The sequence below is a fragment of the Balaenoptera borealis genome (assembly GCF_965194805.1).
Source record: "Balaenoptera borealis genome assembly, chromosome: 7".
Classification (NCBI taxonomy): domain Eukaryota; kingdom Metazoa; phylum Chordata; class Mammalia; order Artiodactyla; family Balaenopteridae; genus Balaenoptera; species Balaenoptera borealis.
In genome coordinates this window covers 94,716,777-94,736,810 of record NC_138864.1, presented here as the reverse complement: position 1 = coordinate 94,736,810, position 20,034 = coordinate 94,716,777, and the positions used below count along the sequence as shown (strand labels likewise).

General features: G+C 34.2%; 1 protein-coding gene across 12 annotated transcripts in view; it reads right to left on the bottom strand.

The window, feature by feature from the left end:
- Positions 1–20,034, bottom strand: part of FOXP2 (forkhead box P2) — a 540,259-nt gene that overhangs the window by 107,931 nt on the left and 412,294 nt on the right. For 8 of the 12 annotated variants that reach the window (XM_082400044.1, XM_082400040.1, XM_082400041.1 and 5 more), the window contains one exon: positions 15,350–15,424. The exons of the other annotated variants lie outside the window; for them this stretch is intronic. In XM_082400044.1, coding sequence (XP_082256170.1) covers positions 15,350–15,424 — 75 coding nt within the window. The remainder of the gene's footprint in view (positions 1–15,349; positions 15,425–20,034) is intronic. 12 annotated transcript variants of the gene reach the window in all.

Sequence of the window (20,034 nt, the reverse complement as noted above, 5' to 3'; positions counted from 1 at the left end):
CAGAAGCAGTATGTTTTACATAATAAATGCTGTAGGAGATCAGGGGAAACAACCAGTTATTTGGGGGACAAAAATGGCATCGCTTGAATTCAGTTTAAGAGTTTGGATGTGGAGACAGCCAAAATGTCCTGCTAAAGAAAAATATTCAGGGCTCCTTTTCAGTTCATGAGCTGGCACATCAACTAGCATCTATTCAGTATGCTTGGAAATCTTTCTAATGACAAATCTAAAGCAGTAATCAACCACCTGTTTACTGCTGAATGTTCCAGAAAAGCAATTCCCTTCGCATTCCAAAGAGTAATAGTTGGGAAAATATGAATTGTAAGTTTCCTGAGGGCAGGAAGTCTATCATTTTCCATTTTCAAGGAACCTAAAATCATAGAAACCATAAAAGATGCTTTCTTCTGGAGCTGGGGGAGAAGAGCCACTTCTTAACCTTTTGGACCATTTTATACTTTTTTATTGTTGTGCAGGCATTATTTAATTGTTTTAAAGTATTTTTAAAAACCTAATTCAACTATGGGACTGAGAGTAGGTGGTTAAAAACTGAATGAGCTTAAAGTAAATATTAAAGACACTTTAAAATGAGGATGAGACCATTAGAATATTCAATAAGACGCTAAGAACGACAGACTTTATTCTTTCATGTTCACCAAATCAGCAACTGATATGAACTTGGAGAACTTTACATAACTAGTGAGAGAATGGTATCCTCTTCTTATACAGGTTTAGGAAATACTTCCATATTTCTACCCTTGCCTATGCCTTTACTCAAGTATTTTATTCACATATTGTTGAAAATAGAAATCAGCATAACCTAAATTGAATTAATCACAATTTCTCAATTTTAAGAATTACTATGCTTATATGTGTTTAAAGTTGGTTCATTCACACAATTAAAGCTGGAATTTAGTAATAATAATGAAACACCTAAAATTTAATATTAATTAAATAATGAGTACCTACCAAACTTAACATTTTAATAGTAATAATTAAAAAGGCTTTAAAAATACTCATAGTACTTTGTTAGTAAAACTGTCTTTATTAGTACAAACTATGATTTATAAATGCATTGCAATAGCAAGAAATTTTGTGCTAGTTTAAGAGAAATTATTTACAGTAAGTAATATATTGTTAAAATATATTTAAGCATGAAATAGAAGAACAAGAATATGAAGTATTATTTGGAATCTTGACATCTGGAAGTATTTCAAATGACTGTTCTGGGGGAAAGCTTCCTACAAAAATCTCATTTAAGATGAAAATGCAGCCAATTGAATACTGATAATTAAGAGGCAGACATAATTTGATATAATATACAGAAGAACTTTATTTAAAATATTAAATAAAATCAAAGGAATAGTTAACCAGTAACACTGACAAGTCATTATTAAATGTATTATAAGATGCAAATATTGTTAAAATATATGTGCATATTTAATGCACGAATTAAAGTCATCAACATTCTATAAAGTGTCATTTAATTTAACAAATGATAATAAGGTATTTATAAATGGAATCTAAGTAAAAAAGCAAACATCACTAAAAATACTTCCAGTAACTCGCACTATAGTAAACCTTTTTTTCCTCCCTACATCCCACAATCCTTTTTACTTCTGAAATACAGCACATATCATAGACTAAGTGATATAAAACTTTTTTAACATCATACTATAAGTAGGCCTTCTTCAGTTCAATCATCATATCTATCTGATATTCATGAGTTGCCAGGTGAAAAATTCAGTCAAGCAAATTTTGTAGACAAAACCCCAATAATATTATATTACTGAAACTATCTTACTTTTCAACTTAGTTTACTCAAAACAACTGATGGGTGAAGACACAGTTTTGCCCTTCACAGACACATACAAAGCAGCTAAATAAATAGCTAAAACAATGTTGACTATAATCACAGAGCATAAACTGGGGTGGGACCTAAGATTCTGCATTTCTAACAAATTCCCTGGTGATGCTGGAACACACAGTGTAGGGAGGGTCTAGATTAAGTGTTTCCTGATCGTGACTAATCCTCTGAATCACCCAGAGCACTTGGGAGAAGAAATACAGATTTTCTGATTTTCATTGAAAATAATAAATCCCCATGTTTGAGTGAGACTCAGAAAAATGTGGACTAGACAGCTAAATTTGGGAACACTGATTTAAAGACTGCTAAAGTTTAACAAAAACTCCATTCTTTAGTCTCACTGTTCCCAACAATATTTACATATTTCAGAAACTTTTCTTGGTCAGTAAGAAAAAAGACCATTAGATGGCAAATGGAGAGAAAAAAACCCTTGACTATTGCTTACCATTATGTTTTCACTCAACACTGTACTTCCTTCCTGATTCTATGCAGAGATATTTAAATGAAATACTATAAATGACAAAAGAAAAACAAAATTCCACAGAAACAAAAGGAGATTACTCTTTAAAGTACCTACTGTATGCCAGCCCTTCTGCTAGATGGCATGTGTGGACATTTCTCATTGGGTAGCATGGAGAAACGAAATGGTGTTTCCCTCAGTCATCACAATCTAGCTAAGAAAAAGGTGGAGCAGCCTTCCATCCCGTACAGATTTTTACGGTAGCAAGATATAACTACCTTATCCAGGAAGTGATGAACTCTATGATCTATTCTACCCCAGGGAGCAGAGAGGAGGGAAAGACTTGAGTGGGCAAAGGTATGGAGGTGGGAAATGCTTGGGTATATTTAGGGCAGAGTGAATATTTTGATTATTTTTGAGAGTCAGTTAAAAATAGGGAATGACAAGACACATGGCAGGAGGGGGAGATTTTAAAAAACAGCACAGATTCAAGAATGCCAAATAAGTGTTTTACTGTCCAACAGAAGATTTAACAAGAATAGAAGACGTAATGAGAGTAAAGTGTTAGTTCAAGAAAGATAAGGACATGTAAACTAATTGAAGAAATACAGAAAGTTCTCAGAATTGAAAAAAAAAACCAATCAAATGTTTGAGAGCATGAGTTGGAACACTGTCTGGTGATTGTCAAATCCTTTCTGTGTTCTTGTTTGAAGGGAGTGGAGCTGGAAATCCCTGGTTTATAGGAGGTGGAGAGAGAAAGCAAAGGCAAGGTGTTCAAGGCAGCTAAGATGACTCAAATATTCAGGTACTCCTCCAATGTGAGGGCGGGGGAAGCTTTCTTTAAATAATGTTTGTAGTGGAGTTATAAAACAAACTAAAAACCACCAGAAAAATGCCACAGGTGGTGTGACATGAAGGAGAGATCTTGGAGGCAGACAGACATGAACTGGGATCTTGGCTTCATCCTTTACTAAAATGTGACTCTAGCCCAGTTATTTTACTTCTTCTCAGTTATGCTCAGCTTCCTCAAGAGAAAGGAATTTTTTTCCCTCAAGAGAAAAAAGTAGGTGTAAATAGGTATAATAAAAATTATGGCAAATGGTTTCTATACCTAAACGAGTGGGCTTGTGCCAAAGTGACCACAGTGCTGTTCTGCCTTGTAAAACCGGACATACTCGATACTTTCACCAACACCCCAGTAAAGGGCAAAACAGAAAAACATTTTAATTAAGTTTGGAGAGCAGATTTGTTTTGCAGGGAATTTAGATCTTAAAAAAGGAAAGGGATTCACTTTCAGTAAGAATGATGTAGGAACTCCTCCATCAGAAGTCACAGAACTATTTGGAGAGAATATACGTCCAACCGTTTACCACCAATTCCTGAAATCTTACCATTTAAAGTCCACTTTGTAAAGCAGAAATATTTGCTGTTGTAAATGGGCTTCAAAAGCAAGGTCTCTATTTGTGTCTGTCTTCCTTCCTCCCTCCCTCCCTTCCTTCTTTCCTTTCTTACATTGTTTTCCTCATACTTTAGTTTTGATTTTATGAACAGAAAGAAGGTTTTTTTGGTTTAGGGATATGTTACTGTGTCATATCTTTGTATCCATGCTGCATATACTACATGCAGAATTAAGCAGGGGCATGTATGTCTAAGAGCAATTTCAGTGGTTGGTTTATTGGGTTGCTCTTAAAATTTAAAACTGTCAGTATAGTGAAAAAGAGACTATCATAATATTTCTGCATATATTTCACCCCAGTTACATGTTCTGTTTTCACTAAAATGTTTTTCTAAAAAGTGAAGAGCTATATTTTATTAATTACTAAAAATCAACCAATTACTTAAAAAGTTCAAAATCTTAATGTATCTAAATGTTTCATAAAATAATTAATGTTCTTCAGATTTATATTAATCCACCTTAAATTTCGGAGGGGAAGGAAAGAACACACATTATGATTAGGTTATTAGAGTCTCTTATAAGAAAATAGTTGCTAAGTTTTAACTCTAATGAGTAGTTATTCTTTTGGCTAAAAATATCATAAAGTATAACAAATATGGTGAGAGTAAAGCTGTCATAACTAGAAAATTTTAACAACCATGAATACACCCTTCCCTTCTTTCATACAGTTTGTCCGAGAAACAGGAATCCCTGAAAGGTGATGATACAAAGTTCAAACTTAGATGTCAAGACACTAAGGGAGAGAGACAAGATGGTGGTCACAAGCCACAAACAGATTTAATAAATGATATAAAGAGAGGTACTAACCTAGCTATGAGTTTACTCATTTTCAAATTTCTGTCCATTTTAGATGAAAGTGGGTTTCAATTTCCTTTAGAGATGAATTACCTCCACCTATGCCCTTGATGCCAGCACTCTCCCCCAATCATCTTTCAGAGCTTGTTTCCACTCTATTCTTTTCCTTCTTGATGTTTTAATCTTTTCAACTCCACTGCCCCCTCCCCCCACGACCCTTCCTCAATTTTACTCCCGCAAGCCCCCATCCTATCATCTCCCTATTAATCAGTATTTTTCTCAAAGGACTAGTACACTACTTATCTACGTATACTCTTTTAGTTACCACTCAAGTCACTGCCAGGGACTACATTCTTTGAAACTACTCTCACCAAATCTAATAACTTCGGTCATGTCTCACCCCACAGGCTTAAAACCACCCTTCAGTCTGTGATAATGCTTTTTAAAAAATCTCTTCTATTGCTCCTTGACTGATCTTGCGAATTCTCTGTGGTTGTCTTCCTTTTTACAGTCTCCTTCAAAACAATGGACTCTAATTTCCTGCATATGGCCTGACTTCTAAAGATGCACCATCTCCAAGTCATAGCTGTCTGCTGAACATGGATATCCTACCAGCAATGCAAATACACCTCCCAAACAACACTTTTATCACCTCTAACTTCCTATTGCCCACCGTCAAACCTGCTATTCTTCCTGTGTTCTAGATATCATCAGATTCCCAATCAAACAAACACAGATACCCAGGCACAAAATTCCAGAGATCTCAATTTTTTATGTTCCTCTAATTGCCAACATACCTTTTAAATCAAAGTGTTGTTTTCTCCCTTAAATCTGTCCTCTTATTTCCTTACCCTGTCCTTCCCCTAGTTAAGATGACAACATCTTAATTGAACAACATCCAATTACTTTTTTTGGAAAACATCCTCTTACCTAGACACATAGACTCCACTATTTTTCTATTCCAATCACTTCTTCCTATTGTTCCCAAGGATATGTTTAAATATGATACTCTTGTTATGTTACATCCACTTTGTTGCTCAAAATCTTACAGAATATATAAGGGTTTTTTTTTTTTTTTAAAAAAAGCCAATTAAAACTTCAAATTCTGGCTGTGGTCCATATATTTAAAGACTATGCAACAACTTTTCCCCATAATGTTCTCCAATTCCCAAGATACAATACACTATGCCCTAACTTGAAAACCACCTATCCTTTTTTTTTCTTTCTGTTCTATAACTTAGCTTATTCTGTCCTCATCACCTGGAATGTGCTCTACACTTCTAGCGTGATGAATTTCTGTTTCTGTTTTTTTTCTCAAAACTTCACCTCTAATAAACCTCTTCCATCTACTTGCCCTCAATTCCTCAGTACAATGATTAAATCTTTTTTTACAGTTTGCATTGATTTTTCAGTCCTAAATTATGTATTTTCCACCTTCACAGTATACACTTTTCAAATGCAGGTGATCATTATTTTACTGAAAATTTTTGTAGCATGGTGAGTTATACATAGAATGTGCTCAGTGAATATGTGTTGAATGGAACTGAATGTCAGGGGCTGTGTAAGAATAATTCCAAAAGTGTGGAATGGATTAGTATAGACATACAAGATCAAAAGAGTGATCAAACAATGTGGAGTACATTGGTGAAAGAACATTCCTGTGGGATAGTAATTGAGCTGGACCTTGTATAACCAGTAGAATCTGATAAGCTGATAAGAAAAGAGAGGAAGTTACAGAGTGATAATAACACATGAAAAGGAACAGAAAAAAATGGAATAGTGTATGTTTGTGAACAGGAAGTAGATATATCAGTTAGAACCCAACATTTTTATTTGTGCAATAATAGGGCATAAAGTTGGGAAAGGAAAAGAGCCCAGTGGTGGGGCAACAGAATTGCAAGGCTGAGGTTTGTAAAGTTTTATCCAGCAGACACTGGGCAGCCATTAAAAACTGTAAACAAGTTATGAGAAAAGGAAACAGGAGCAATTATTTATCCTATGATGGTAACAATAAAAAAAGGGTTTATGTTCTAATTAACAATGATAGCATTGATCGTTCCAGGCACTTTGTAGGACTTTTCTAGAAGCACAGTTTCTCAATAGACTTCTAATCTCTGTACTCATTTCTATAGCTTTAAGTAGTCAATTTACAAGTGCTATGAATATTTTTACAGGATCAAAGGTGTATGTTAGTCACTTAGCATTTTCATCTGGTCAATTCAAGGATCCATTCTGAACTTTACCTATTTAAATGTTTGATATTTCAATATCAGACTTAAAGTATCAATATTATGTCATCCACTTTACTTTGTATTTTAAAGTCAGGATGACCCACAAATGACTTATGTTCAATTGTTAAGACATAATATTTGTCCGATGGATAGTAAAGAGACAACCTGAAAAGCCAGGGAAACCCTACAGAGCAACTGATCTTGCTTGGATGTGTAGGGAATAAATAAAAGGGGATAAAGGGAAAATGACTCTAAAAGATTAAGACTTTGTAACTATTAAGCTTATGCCTCTAAACATTAGCAGATAAATAGCAATGCCCTGCATAACTTTAAAAAATAAGTCTTTTTTTCTAGCTGAAGTCCTAACAAAAGAATGTAAGCAATAAATCAACAGTCTGGGATTTCGCGATTCACTTTAAAACATTTCTGGGGGAATCACTAAAGATCCTTGAATTTTTCTTTTCTAAAACCTCAACCTATAAATTAGACTGTCTCACAGATCTGATTGAGACGTTAAAAGTGTCCTCAATTATTTGTAGTGAGGTGGATGGACTTAGAGTCTGTCATACAGAGTGAAGTCAGAAAAAGAAAAACAAATACCGTATGCTAACACATATATATGGAATCTAAAATTTAAAAAAAAGGTTCTGAAGAACCTAGGGGCAGGACAGGAATAAAGATGCAGACGTAGAGAATGGACTTGAGGGAACGGGGAGGGGGAAGGGTAAGCTGGGACGAAGTGAGAGAGTGGAATGGACATATATACACTACCAAATGTAAAATAGATAGCTAGTGGGAAGCAGCTGCATAGCACAGGGAGATCAGCTTGGTGCTTTGTGTCCACCTAGAGGGATGGGATGGGGAGGGTGGGAGGGAGATGCAAGAGGGAGGAGATATGGGGATATATGTATATGCATAGCTGATTCACTTTGTTATACAGCAGAAACTAACACACCATTGTAAAGCAATTATACTCCAATAAAGATGTTAAAAAAAAAAGTGTCCTCAAGTAGTCCGGTAATATGCACGGTAATTTCAAAAGTGATCATGAAACTGATCCGGTTTTTGAAACCTGATTATAGGTAAATGTGATTAGCAACATTTGGAAAAAGGGAGTGGTTTCTTTCTTTAACAGATATATAGAATTAAAATTAAAGTACACAGCTTGCCAAAACTAATATATATGAACCGTGGCTCAAGTCTAAAGAACTATCAGATCATCAAGAGTTCTCCTTGAATTCAATGAATAATGAAGAGATATAAGGAAAGTCACCTGGATTCTTTAGTTTTCTCAACTGTAAAATAAAGGAGTTGAATTAGATGAATCTTAAGGCTCTTTTAAGCTAACATATTCCATCAGTCACTACAGGATGGAAATGCATGTGGATTAGACACCCTCGCCTCCTTATTTTGGCAATGCACTAACAGGGCACAACCCCTCCAATAAAGCAGAATACTACATAGGTAATATACAGAAAGACAAGGGTAAACATGCAAAAGAAGTATATTTTCCAGACTTAATATGCAAATGAAGTATGTTTTTCACCCTTAATATAAGAGAGTATAAGAGAGATGCAACTTACAGGCAACAACAATTTAGGGAGAAATAAAGATAAAACAACAGTACACGTTATTCATATTGTTTTACTTCTTTTCATTTTATATTGATTACCTATGTATCAAGAAAATATTGCATATATAACATTAAATTTCTAAACCTTTAAACTTGTTTATCAAATTTTGATATCATTTTTCCAACATTCTTTCTCTCTCTAAAATTACACAACCACATGTGAATTTATGAATTATGTTTAATTTAATGAGAATTTATCTCTGAGATATTTACTTGATGCCTCCTTTTCACTGTAGTATCTCTTAAGAATACTCTTACGTAAGAGTACTTAAGTAATATCTCTTCAGTTCTCTCTCATTCTATACTGTCTGTTTTAAGCCCCACTAAATATTTTACAACTCAAATCCTAAATTAGAATTAAGATATTATATTGTTATTCTGGAGTGTCACGTTATAACACACTGAATTTGAATGGTAGATTACTTCTGCCAATATTCCAAAATATCTCACACTATCTCTCTTAAGAGAGAACAGGAAGAAGGTCTGCTGGAATGGTAATGACGACTTCAGGGAAAAGAGCTTAGGAACATGGCTGCAAGAGCCGGAGCATTTCATGCTGTTCCTCAATGTTAAATACAACAAAAAAGTTTCATCTTGAAAAGCTTAACTTGATATAAGACTTTATTCTTTATTTTATCAGTAGCATGAATCTACTTGCACCAAATTTATTACCATTCTGATAAGGAATATAATTAATTGGAAATAAGTGCAATTTCATCTAAGATGTATGGTGCATTGTATGATTACAGCATGACCAAATTCTGATAATAGTAAGCTTTCTGAACCCCGCTGGATAAAGATTTAAAGTACAGTGTGCAGTTTCAGGTTTAAGTTTGAATGCCAATGGGAATCATGTACTGTTTAACATGATATCCTATGTATTAAAATATATGAAAAAGAAAAATCTGGTTATTTAGAAATATCTTTAAGTGAATATATTGCCGCATGAATGGTGCCAGTAATAAAAATTTGATTCTATAATTTGTCAATCATGTGCATAACAACTCATTTGCCTAATGAAAATTACAAATGTAAAAAATTTAACTTCAAAAAGAAGAGAAAGAAAAACGAATTGCAGATAGAACTCAATAAAAACACATGGACATTCTTTTACATAATTGATCTTTCAGCTATGTATGTGTATGTATGTTTGTGTATGTGCGTGTACTCATGAGCTGTGAAAATGTATACACTAGGATGACTTGATTTTTTGTGCCTTTCACTTATTATTATGCTACAATAAATGATGTGGAAACATACAAGGAACAGAAATACAAATAATAAATACAGAATACACATTTTACCAGTGATGTTTAGAAATATGCAAGAACTATAGAGTGAACTGTTAGAAGTTAATACAGATTATATTTCATATTTGTAGAGACTATCACTAATAGCTCATTACAAATAACTTTAAATGTGAACGGAAAAATACAGTCTTCAAATGGGCAACATAAATTCACATTATTGCCACATATATATTCTAGTGTGTGTATCAATTTAGTTGATGAAAAATATATTAACAACAACAAAACCAGATAACTAAATAAATAATCCTTTCATCAGCCCCTGATTTCTGTCATACTAATGCTTTGGTGAATCATCAAGGGGAGTAAATTATTCATTATAAATTTCAAAGAGGAGTCCCCATTGAAAAAGCTCTGCTACTGGTCCTTCTTGGAACCAACATCAAGAGAATTCATGGCAGTCTCAAATATTGCAATAAAATAAAAGGTGAGAGGCAATCACTCAGGAGAGGTGTCTAGAATGAACTGAGCTCAGGGAGCTACATCCCAGCTGAGTGAGGTGTGTAAAGATAATTACTAATATCTTGAGTTATACTAGGAAAGAAAAAGATTAATCAAGGAGTTGCATGCAAATGTCAGTCAAGGCTTAAAAACAGAAACCTTTATTCTACTTGCAACGGAGAATCTGGAAGGTTTTTAATAGTAGCTCTAAATATGGTCACTATATTATAGAGTTATGGCATTAACAGAATCAGCTGTAATATAGGTGTTTGAAATGTTTGATTATCTTAAGGTTTATTTTAAATCAAAGGATCTAGCACAATACCAATCCCATTGTAAGAGTGAATACAAACTACTCAAAATGAACATGATGAATTAAGAAATCTGATTTTTACTGCTTCAACATAAATTTAAAATTTTACTAACACAACTTTGCATTAATAGCAAAGAGTTAAATCTTGCAATATAGGTTTTATATAGAAAGGACTCTCCAAAAATTTTTATCCCAGGTTAATTGTCTCTAGCTTGTTAGTTAAAATGATCAACGCTACTAATAAGTAGTAATTTATCTCTAATTCTTGGTTAATCTCTGCCAATACATTTATAAAAGAGAAGGGAAGAAATAATTGGAGATAATCTGCCACTACCACATGTATTCCCTAATTTCCTATCTTCACGTGTTCTGGTTGGATACAGACAGTTGAGAGCACAATCATTTTCTTAACATTCTTTAGCCATGATTTTCCTTGACTGCCTGAGGACATCATTTAGCTCTGGTGAGGCAGGGTTCTTTCTCTTTCACTTAGCTTAACAAATCAGAAAACATCTGGATAACTGATTTTTGTGAGGGAAAAAGTCAGTGTTCAACTTAAATTAATGAATATAAAGACTTTCCTCTCAGGAAGGAACATTTCCATCTGTTTTGGTCATGGCATAAGGTGATGCCCAAAGCCCCTTAGTGTTAATACCAAATGCATATTTAAATTTATGTCAAACAGAATTGCCTCTTTGGTCCAAGCAAGAGTATATTGATGATACTACAGATACTGACTCAAACACCTACTGCACACTTCCTATGTGTTAGTCATCATGCTAAGTACTTTTGGGGGTTATCAAATGTAATCCCTGTACCGCCCTATGAGGCAGATACTATTATTGTCCTAATTTTACAGATTGAGAGCATGAGGCTAAAAGAGGTCAAGTAATTTGCCCAATATTCAATCTAGAAAGCTGATTCCAGAGCCCACGGGACAGAGTATTTGGTACTGGGCAGAATTTGTTTAAAGCCTAAAAAGAGAGATGAATTTGAAACAGAAAATAAGAGATTCTTAAAACTGTCACTATCCTCTTTTCCTTTTTTCCTCCAATCCACAATTCCCATCAAAATAAAACATTCAGGAGTCAGTCACAACAGAATCAAGATCTGTAGGGTAAAAGATGACACTGTGGTCAATAGAATTTAATTTGAATGTGATATAAAACTGCTAGACCAAGACCAGCCAAGTCTTTATTTTTAATTTATAGGTCCAACAAATTTTGTTCATCAAGATATGCATTTGACCCAGTGGTAAATGTTTTGAAATTAAGATCCAGAAGACAAAGACTCTGAGCATTCTTGTAATTGCCTTAGCACTTAGAGCTAACAGGCAGAGTCCTATGTAAAATAGTATTCACATAGGTGTAAAAACCTATAGGCAAGACTAACAATAATATTATCTGCAGGTAGGTGCTAATAAGGCTATTCAGGCAGATGAGATGTCAACAAGGTCTACTTCTTGAGGAGTGAACTTGGGTTGCTACTGTGTGGCAGGGAAGCCAAAGGTTGTGAAATTTAGGATCTTGACAGAATTAGCCATTTGTAAAGCTGTTTGATATATCAGGGAAAAAAGAAAGGCAACAATTCCATTACTAAAGTTTGAAAGAAAAGTAAAATAAGTGAAGATTTTTCCAGATTGGAGTTAAATATACATCGTTTGAAAAAATTGAGGGTGAAAAGCAAGTATCGAAAAGAAATCTCTTACAATGATGCTCACTTACACTCATCTTCTTGTCTTTTAAAGCCAGAACTTAATGCTTTTTCCTATAAAATTCAAACTTATAATAAGAATATTAAATTGTTACTCTTAGAATATTAAATGTACAACCTCTGGAGCCCAAACATTTCTTTTAAAAAAAACAGGGAATAGAATTTAAGATTACAATTTTTAGGTAGACATGATGTGAGTACAATTACTACTGCCCAGTACTGCAGTGAATTAGTAGAGGCACAATAAACATAATTAGTGAGTTCATAAAAGTGTCTCTACTGTTCAACAACATGATAATAAGGAGACACAATACTTAGATGATGGCCAACATCTTATGGCTACTTCCAGACCGAAACACCAGAAAATACTCCTCTGAAATATATTTTCATTGCATCTTTGGTTAGGAACCTGACACCATAAATACCTGAAAGAGGATGATATGATAGAGAGCTTTTGACATCTGTTTAATCTCAACTATGTAACATTACTATTTCTTTAAGATAATTTGGGCTTTAACCTACATTTGGTGATTGTAAGTGGCTTTCCTCCCCTGAGATTTATAGTACTTTATTTCAGGCTTGTTAATAAACTTATAGGAGAGAGGGGGTAAAATTAATTTAATCTGCTACTTTAGAACACATGCCTGAAAATTTTGTTTTTTTATTTGTGAAGGTTGATCAATCATGGAAGTAATATGTGTGATATTAAGTTAATCCATTGATAGAGCATTATGTACGGTCTCTTAAGAATTTAGAAAACTATTACAGTGGTTCACAATTTATTATAAATGTGAGGTATATAGATTATAAAGGGACGGGGCTGGTTTTAGATACACCTATCTATCCTTTCTATATCTTTGTTCCTTCCATCCCACCAGCAATCTCATGGTGCTCAGACTTAGTCGAGTACCACCCCAGCATACTAGTACTTATAAAATTTAACAAATACTAAGAGAGAGCGCCATGACCATCACATAGAAACTGTCAACTATGAATAACAAATAGTATTTGTTTTAGTTTGCATCTTGGTTTTAAATCACATTATGTAGCCATTTTAGCTTGCAGAAAGTTTAATATAATCAATAAAGGAAATAAGCACCTACTTAGTATTTAATGTTTCCCTTGTGCTGTGAAGTCAAGAACCATCATTTGCAAAGTCACTCAGTGACTAATTTGAAGTATTAAGTTTGGTGCACTGCAGGGATGGAAAACACCTGATCTATGCACTGCCATGCTCTCTCCCCCCACCAACCACAGCGGACCTCACTAATTTATCCTGTTGTTCTTTCCGTCTTGGAGACTAACTGCAGTCTCAGACACACGGCACAACCTCAGCCTCCTGTTCAACACTGCATTCAAGGCAGCCATGAACAATGTGGCATACCTCTGGAAAGACCAATACATTGGTGATCACAAACTTGGGCTATAGATTCAGGCTTGCCATTGAGGAACTGCAGGGCACCTGTGAGTTATTCATTTAATTTCTCCATGGTTTGTTTTTACTCTGAAAACATTTCAGTGAAAATATAAAGATCTGTTGCTGTAGATGTATTTTTCCATCAGTAGAGAATAATTTTTTAAATGGTAGAAGTAGATTTACATAAAGAACAAACACTATTATTGGTTAAGCCATCTCACTCTTCAGTCTAAAGAAAACAATTTTTCCACTGAAATTATTTTAGGAAAAAGTGTTACCAATTAAGAATACTGCCTGTTCCATTTTTAATGCACTATTTTTTTAAGTATAATTTTGAATGAATCTTCTTTACTAAGTTAAAATATAGTTATTTTTGAAGTGTAACTTAAATTTATTTTCTTCAAAACATAGAGAAAACCTAGAAATTAAGATTATTTTAGTATTTCACATAAATTTACATAATTTCAGCAAAACTTAACACTACTTTTTAATTTTTGCTATTTTTTTCAAATGTTATTATTGTAAAGAAAGCTTAGGAGGGCAAACACTTTAGAATTAAAATGAATGAAATCCCAAACTAGATAATTTCAGATCATTATGAAACCTAATTTCATGTGCAAAATTTATTACCAATCTCCTGCATTCACTACTTCCATAAAATAGTACGTTACTGCTGTAACATTTCCATTTCCATTTTTGTTTTGCATCTAACATTTAAAAAATGTTAAAGTTTATATATTTTCCACAAAGAAGAGCATTCCATGTTAATTTGACACTATTTTTATTGAGAAAAATCTTTCTTTTTTTCAACTAAGGTATGAAATTATATATTTCTTCTTCATTCAGGAAGACACTGATTATTTGTCTATGAGTCTTAATTATGTTGTGTTCTACCAATCATAAATTAGGAAATATGTATATGGTAGTAAAAAAAATAAGTTTTGGGTGAGTCAATTTAGGAATATTCTAGACCATGGAAACTAAAAAAGTACATCAATTCTTAAGGAAACAGCAAAAATTCTATATATGAAAATATACGACTTACATATTTAGAGATTCCTTAGGAATACAGGTAGTATCCATGGTAAATAGAAACATGAAGTTGCTCTATTTAAAAATTCTTGAACGGCCACTTCAGGATTGCTATTCATTTCCAAGGCTAACCGGTATGTGAACTGGGTCATGGAAGCAATTTTCATTGGATATTATAGTCTAAAGAGACAAATTACACTCTAGTGACAGAATATGTAAAAAGAGGCCTTGGTATATTTATATGGTAACTTGCAGAACATGGAACAGCAACTTTTCCCTAAAATATGTATTGTATCTATCCATAGTCTCAATGCACTTATTTTATGCATATCAATACCATCTCATCAAATTATTCCTAAATCTGTTCAAGGAAAGTGTAGTGGTTCAAGAAAAGTACAGAGGTGAAAAAGCCATATGCTCTCATATATATAAGGTAAACTTTAATGCCATCAACTCACAGAAACTGTGAACTGTATGTATATCTGATGAAATATAATTGAAGTGAGAATATAAGAAGTAACAGAAAACAAACTAATTACATCTGTGCCTTAACATTAGTCATCTCTTGATCATCTGCATCAATGGAAGGCAGTGGCTGATAGAAAATCACAGACCATCTCTTTAGCAGGGTTGGGTCTATGGCCTTGTGCATAGTAGCTGAATTACTAATTGCCCAGTGTAACTTACTGCAAATGTGTTGTGAGGATGCCCATCACCAGAAGAGTGGCCACAGACACATAATTTTGTTTCTGGAAGCAATTCCTAGATTAAACAAAGAGAATCAGGAGTTGGCTTTTTTTTTTTTTTTCCAGTCTTAAGGTTTACGCTAATAATGTACATTATCATTTAAGAAAATATTATTTGGATTATTATCTTGGTAGGTTGACCTAGGCAAGACTACTCCACCTTTGTCTCACAGCTAATAATAGTATTAAATATAAATTTAAAAAACAGGAATAATTTGGCAGATGTTAATTTGAATATTTGAACATATGAAATAACCACTAGCCAAAAATTATCGATCATCTACCAGGATGTTGACTTAGGAGCCTCACTTCCCACTTCTAAGCTAAAATTATGGCCGATGTTTATTAATAAATATTCCTATAGCTTTAAATGGTACTGTGATTTTAGAGTATGGGATGCTATTTGTCCTTAAAACTTTATCTCTTTTTGAAAAAGCTAACTGTTGACTTGTAGTCAATTATAACCAATACGAATGAACATAAATCCTGTCTTGTCATGAAATGTGAGAACAATCACAAGAATCCCTTTAAATAAACTGCCTTGGCTCTGCATTACTATAACACAAATATTGCCATTAAATACATATTTAAGACTATGGAGCTAAACTCAGTAATCTCTGTTAAAACCTGTTGAATTGTGTCCTTTGTATTGAAAATTACTCTATACACTCAGATGAATAGTTTGCATTTTTATCTGTAAAAGCAAAGTGATTATTTATTGATAAATGACATGGAATGTCATTTTTTACCTAAGTAGCATTAGACATTTCAAAAGATTTTGTCTGAAGGGCAAAAGGATTACACTGCATTTGAGTAGACCATGTGACAACACATCCTTAGACTTCATGTATGATATGAAAGGATGATCCCCATTCATAAGATACACAAGGGAAATTATATCAGAAAACAAGAAAAGCAAGGAGGGATGTGGTAGGGGTGTCAGGGAGTATTTGTAGTGGTTTGATGCATGTAAATATTACATCTTATAAATAATTCTTTTCAAATACATCTCTGAAGTTCAGGGGATCTGTTTGAGAAACGGATTGTACATGCTTTACATCACTATATGCCATTTTCTTCAAGATAAGAGCAACATTAATTTAAACAGAAAAAAAAAATGGCTTCCAAACTACTCTTTCCCTTCAATTTCCTATGAAGAAGTATGTTACCTGATGCTGGCAGATGAGGATGAAGAAAAAACGTTCAAGTTATATTTTACTGTCAGAATCCAACAAACACTTTTTCATCTAAATTATTTTTGTCAACAGCCTTGTAGTACCCTTGCTAACCTTACTTGGCACCAGTGCATAATTAGATACACAGGGGTGTGACTCCAATTGAAGGTGTTGGCATTGAAGCACTCTGTGAAAATATTAACTATGAGGTTAACTCCAATTTTCTCTTCTTTAATTAAATGCACATGGTACTAATGAGGTAACCTACTGTTCCTTGATAGCACTAATTAGCTAAGAGGAGAGTACACTCTCACACTGCAATTTAAACCTAAAAATAAGGTTGAAATATGCTAATTGCAGGCAATTTAAAACAGTACAAGTTGAAGAACTAGTCATAATAAGAGAAACTGACTGCTTTACAGCTAGGCAGCTGTAACTTTGGTTAAAATCAAAACAAGCCACACGATTTTTGGACTGCTATTTAAGGAGGTCATAAGCATCCTAAAAAAAAAAAAGAAATGAAATGCTACTCCGTACTGCAGCAATGAACCAGACTAACAAAAAATCCTCAGATCGACACTCATCTACCTAAAACCAAAAATCAGTGAGCATCGTGACAACCCCAAAGGTGCCACGACACTGTATTTAGTACTGAAAATGAAACTTCATAAATAAGCAACATCATCTTAAGCTCTTTCAAGAGCACCCAAGTTAAATATTGTACTTTGTGTCTAACATAGACAAAACACGTCAGGTGCTGAAGATCTGCCATCGCAATCACAGAGTCTGAAGGGAGGATACAGAGACGATTAAGAAACAAGACATTTCCAGACCAGGTACAAGTACACTGATAAAAATACACAAAAGATGCTATGAAATAAAATGCTGTAGGCATCATTTAAAGGATACAGGTACCAAAATTATCGGAAGGATTTCATTATAAGAAGGAGATTTTTGCTACGTTTCTTCTACAGATTAGAGCTCTGTGATGGGAGTAGCCTGAAGCCTCACTGTGAGAGAGAATGTTCTCCATTCTCAGCTCAAATGACTCAGAAACATAATTTCAGTAATTCTAAGTATAATCCAAACATATCTTCTTTAATTGTGTCTCAAACATTTCCCCAATATGATTTTAACTGATAACCATTGAGATAACTTTGACATAAAACAAGATTCTGAAGGACCTTCTGATGCCATGACATATTTTTGTTCATCAGAAACTTTGTTTAACCAAAGCAATCATTGCCTGACAATGCCAAATCATTCCTGTTACCATAGATAAAAATACAGCACATTAAAATGATACTGTCATTGTCATTAATCTATCCTTAGGGACAAAAGAGATAGGACTGTCCCACACTAAGGACTCACAGTGACATTTCTGCCCTGTCATTCTGCATGCAAAATTATAAGATACATACAGTTTAAATAATCAAAAGAGTTGAGCAAGGAATAAAAATAGAGTTAACAAGCAAAATTTATGAAAAGAGAAAGTCAACTTAATCTTATGTTTACTGAAGAACAATACCCTGGAAAAAAGCAAACCATTTGAAAGGCACAGGCTTTTAAGTAACTCCCAACTAATAACTCCAGGAGTTTAAAGTATGTGAGAATAAACTTTGCACTGCCATTAGCCCGTCATCATGTCTTGCCAAAAAGCTTGGTTGAAGAAACTGCTTTGAAAAACCTACCCAGCTTCTTCTCCTGGCTGTCCTAGAGCTTTCTACAACAGATGGAGACAGAATGTTGGCAAGAGACGTGCTAATCAACCTCCGACCAACCATGCTTGAACAGATCCATGAAGCTGCAGGTCTGTGAAGGAGTAGCAAGGCGAATGAAATCAGACAGTCATTTAGAAATGGGTCTCCTGGAGGAAACCTGACATAATCCAGCAAATCACAGGGAAACACAATGTGAATGGATGTTTTAAGTGTTTGCATCTGTTTCAAATAAGCACCAAAGAACCTTTTAACAGTGAAAAGGCCAGGACAGTGTACTGGAAGGGGCTTTCAACATTAACTTCAGAGGGAAACTATTCTTCCGTTAAATATGGATCATTGCAATTTTCTGTTAAAACAATAAAGACTTTAGTGTTCAGTGCTGGAAATAAGAATACTAGCTCTGGAGACAGTCTGCCGGGGTTCAGATCCTGACTCAACACTTACTAGCAGTGTGACCTTGAGCAAGTTACTTTGCTCTTCTGGCCTCTCTCTCTAGAAAGGGGGTAGTAAGTAACAACATCCTAGGGTTGTTAAATACATTGACTTATAAAGTACTTAGAATCGTGCTGGTACCCATATACTTAATGTTTCTTAGCTATGTAGTTAATATTTATTAGCTATCATTATTGCTTCAGAACATTCAATTTCTTTCAAATAAAAAATTTTTAAAGTTCTACTGTGTATAAAACACACTGTAAAGGATGCAAAAATTCCCAAGACATTCTATCTGCGTTCAAATAGCTTTCCATCCCTATTGGACTTCATGATACAAATCAAAGCCTCTTCCACATGAATAAAAAATATTTTTTCTCCTTAGAAACCTGGTGTGGCAAAGCAAAAAGTTAACATGAGGGTGTCTGCATTCAGTGACAAGGTGAAGTGACTTCTAAGAAATAATTTAATTTTTGCAAAGCTGATGAAGGTATATTTTCATAGAAAAATAGGAAAGTATTATAAATTGATCTTTCCTAACAAATGAAAATATTTTTAAATTATAATTTTTCTTGAAGCTGGCTGAAAATGGGATCAAATTTTTCTTTAACATGTTTAAAACTTTAGTGTCTTATAAAATTTGGGGTAAAATGATATCTGAATGGAATAGTGATCTACATTTTAAAGGTGCAAAAATTTTAAAACAGTGTTCAGCCAGCCAAGAAATGTGGATACTCTTGACCTAGTATGAAACAGGAATAAAATTAAACGGTTAATTGGCCTTTCCTCCACTCTAACTGTTCTGTTTGTCGGCTTGGTTGGCTATCTTTAGGCCGTTCATCACATCTGATGGAAACTGTCCCAGGGACAGTGTGGCCAGAGTTGTGCCAGGATAATATGTGTTGGCTTTGCAAATTCAAATTACTTCGTCTATCCCCAGCCCACCTCTGAAAAACAGACTAAAAGCTGCCTAGACCTGACAGAGGAGGTGAAGAAAAGAGAACTGCTGTCTGGCAAACATTATTTCATAAGACCAGTGGATCTGAGTAGGTGGTATATTGTTTGGAGTCAGTCAACGAGGTGCAGGGACCATGTACCCCACAGGACGAAACCAATATGAACACATGCCCGAAAACTCTTCATTCTTCATTCTGAGCAAGGAGTAAGTCCTGCCTTACTTCCTTCTGTGGCACTGACTACAAAACCCATATGATATTGAGGAGAACAGGGTGCAGCCATTAAAGAATCACTTCGCAGAGAAAGAAAATAGAGCCCAGGGAGCTGAAATTATTTATAAA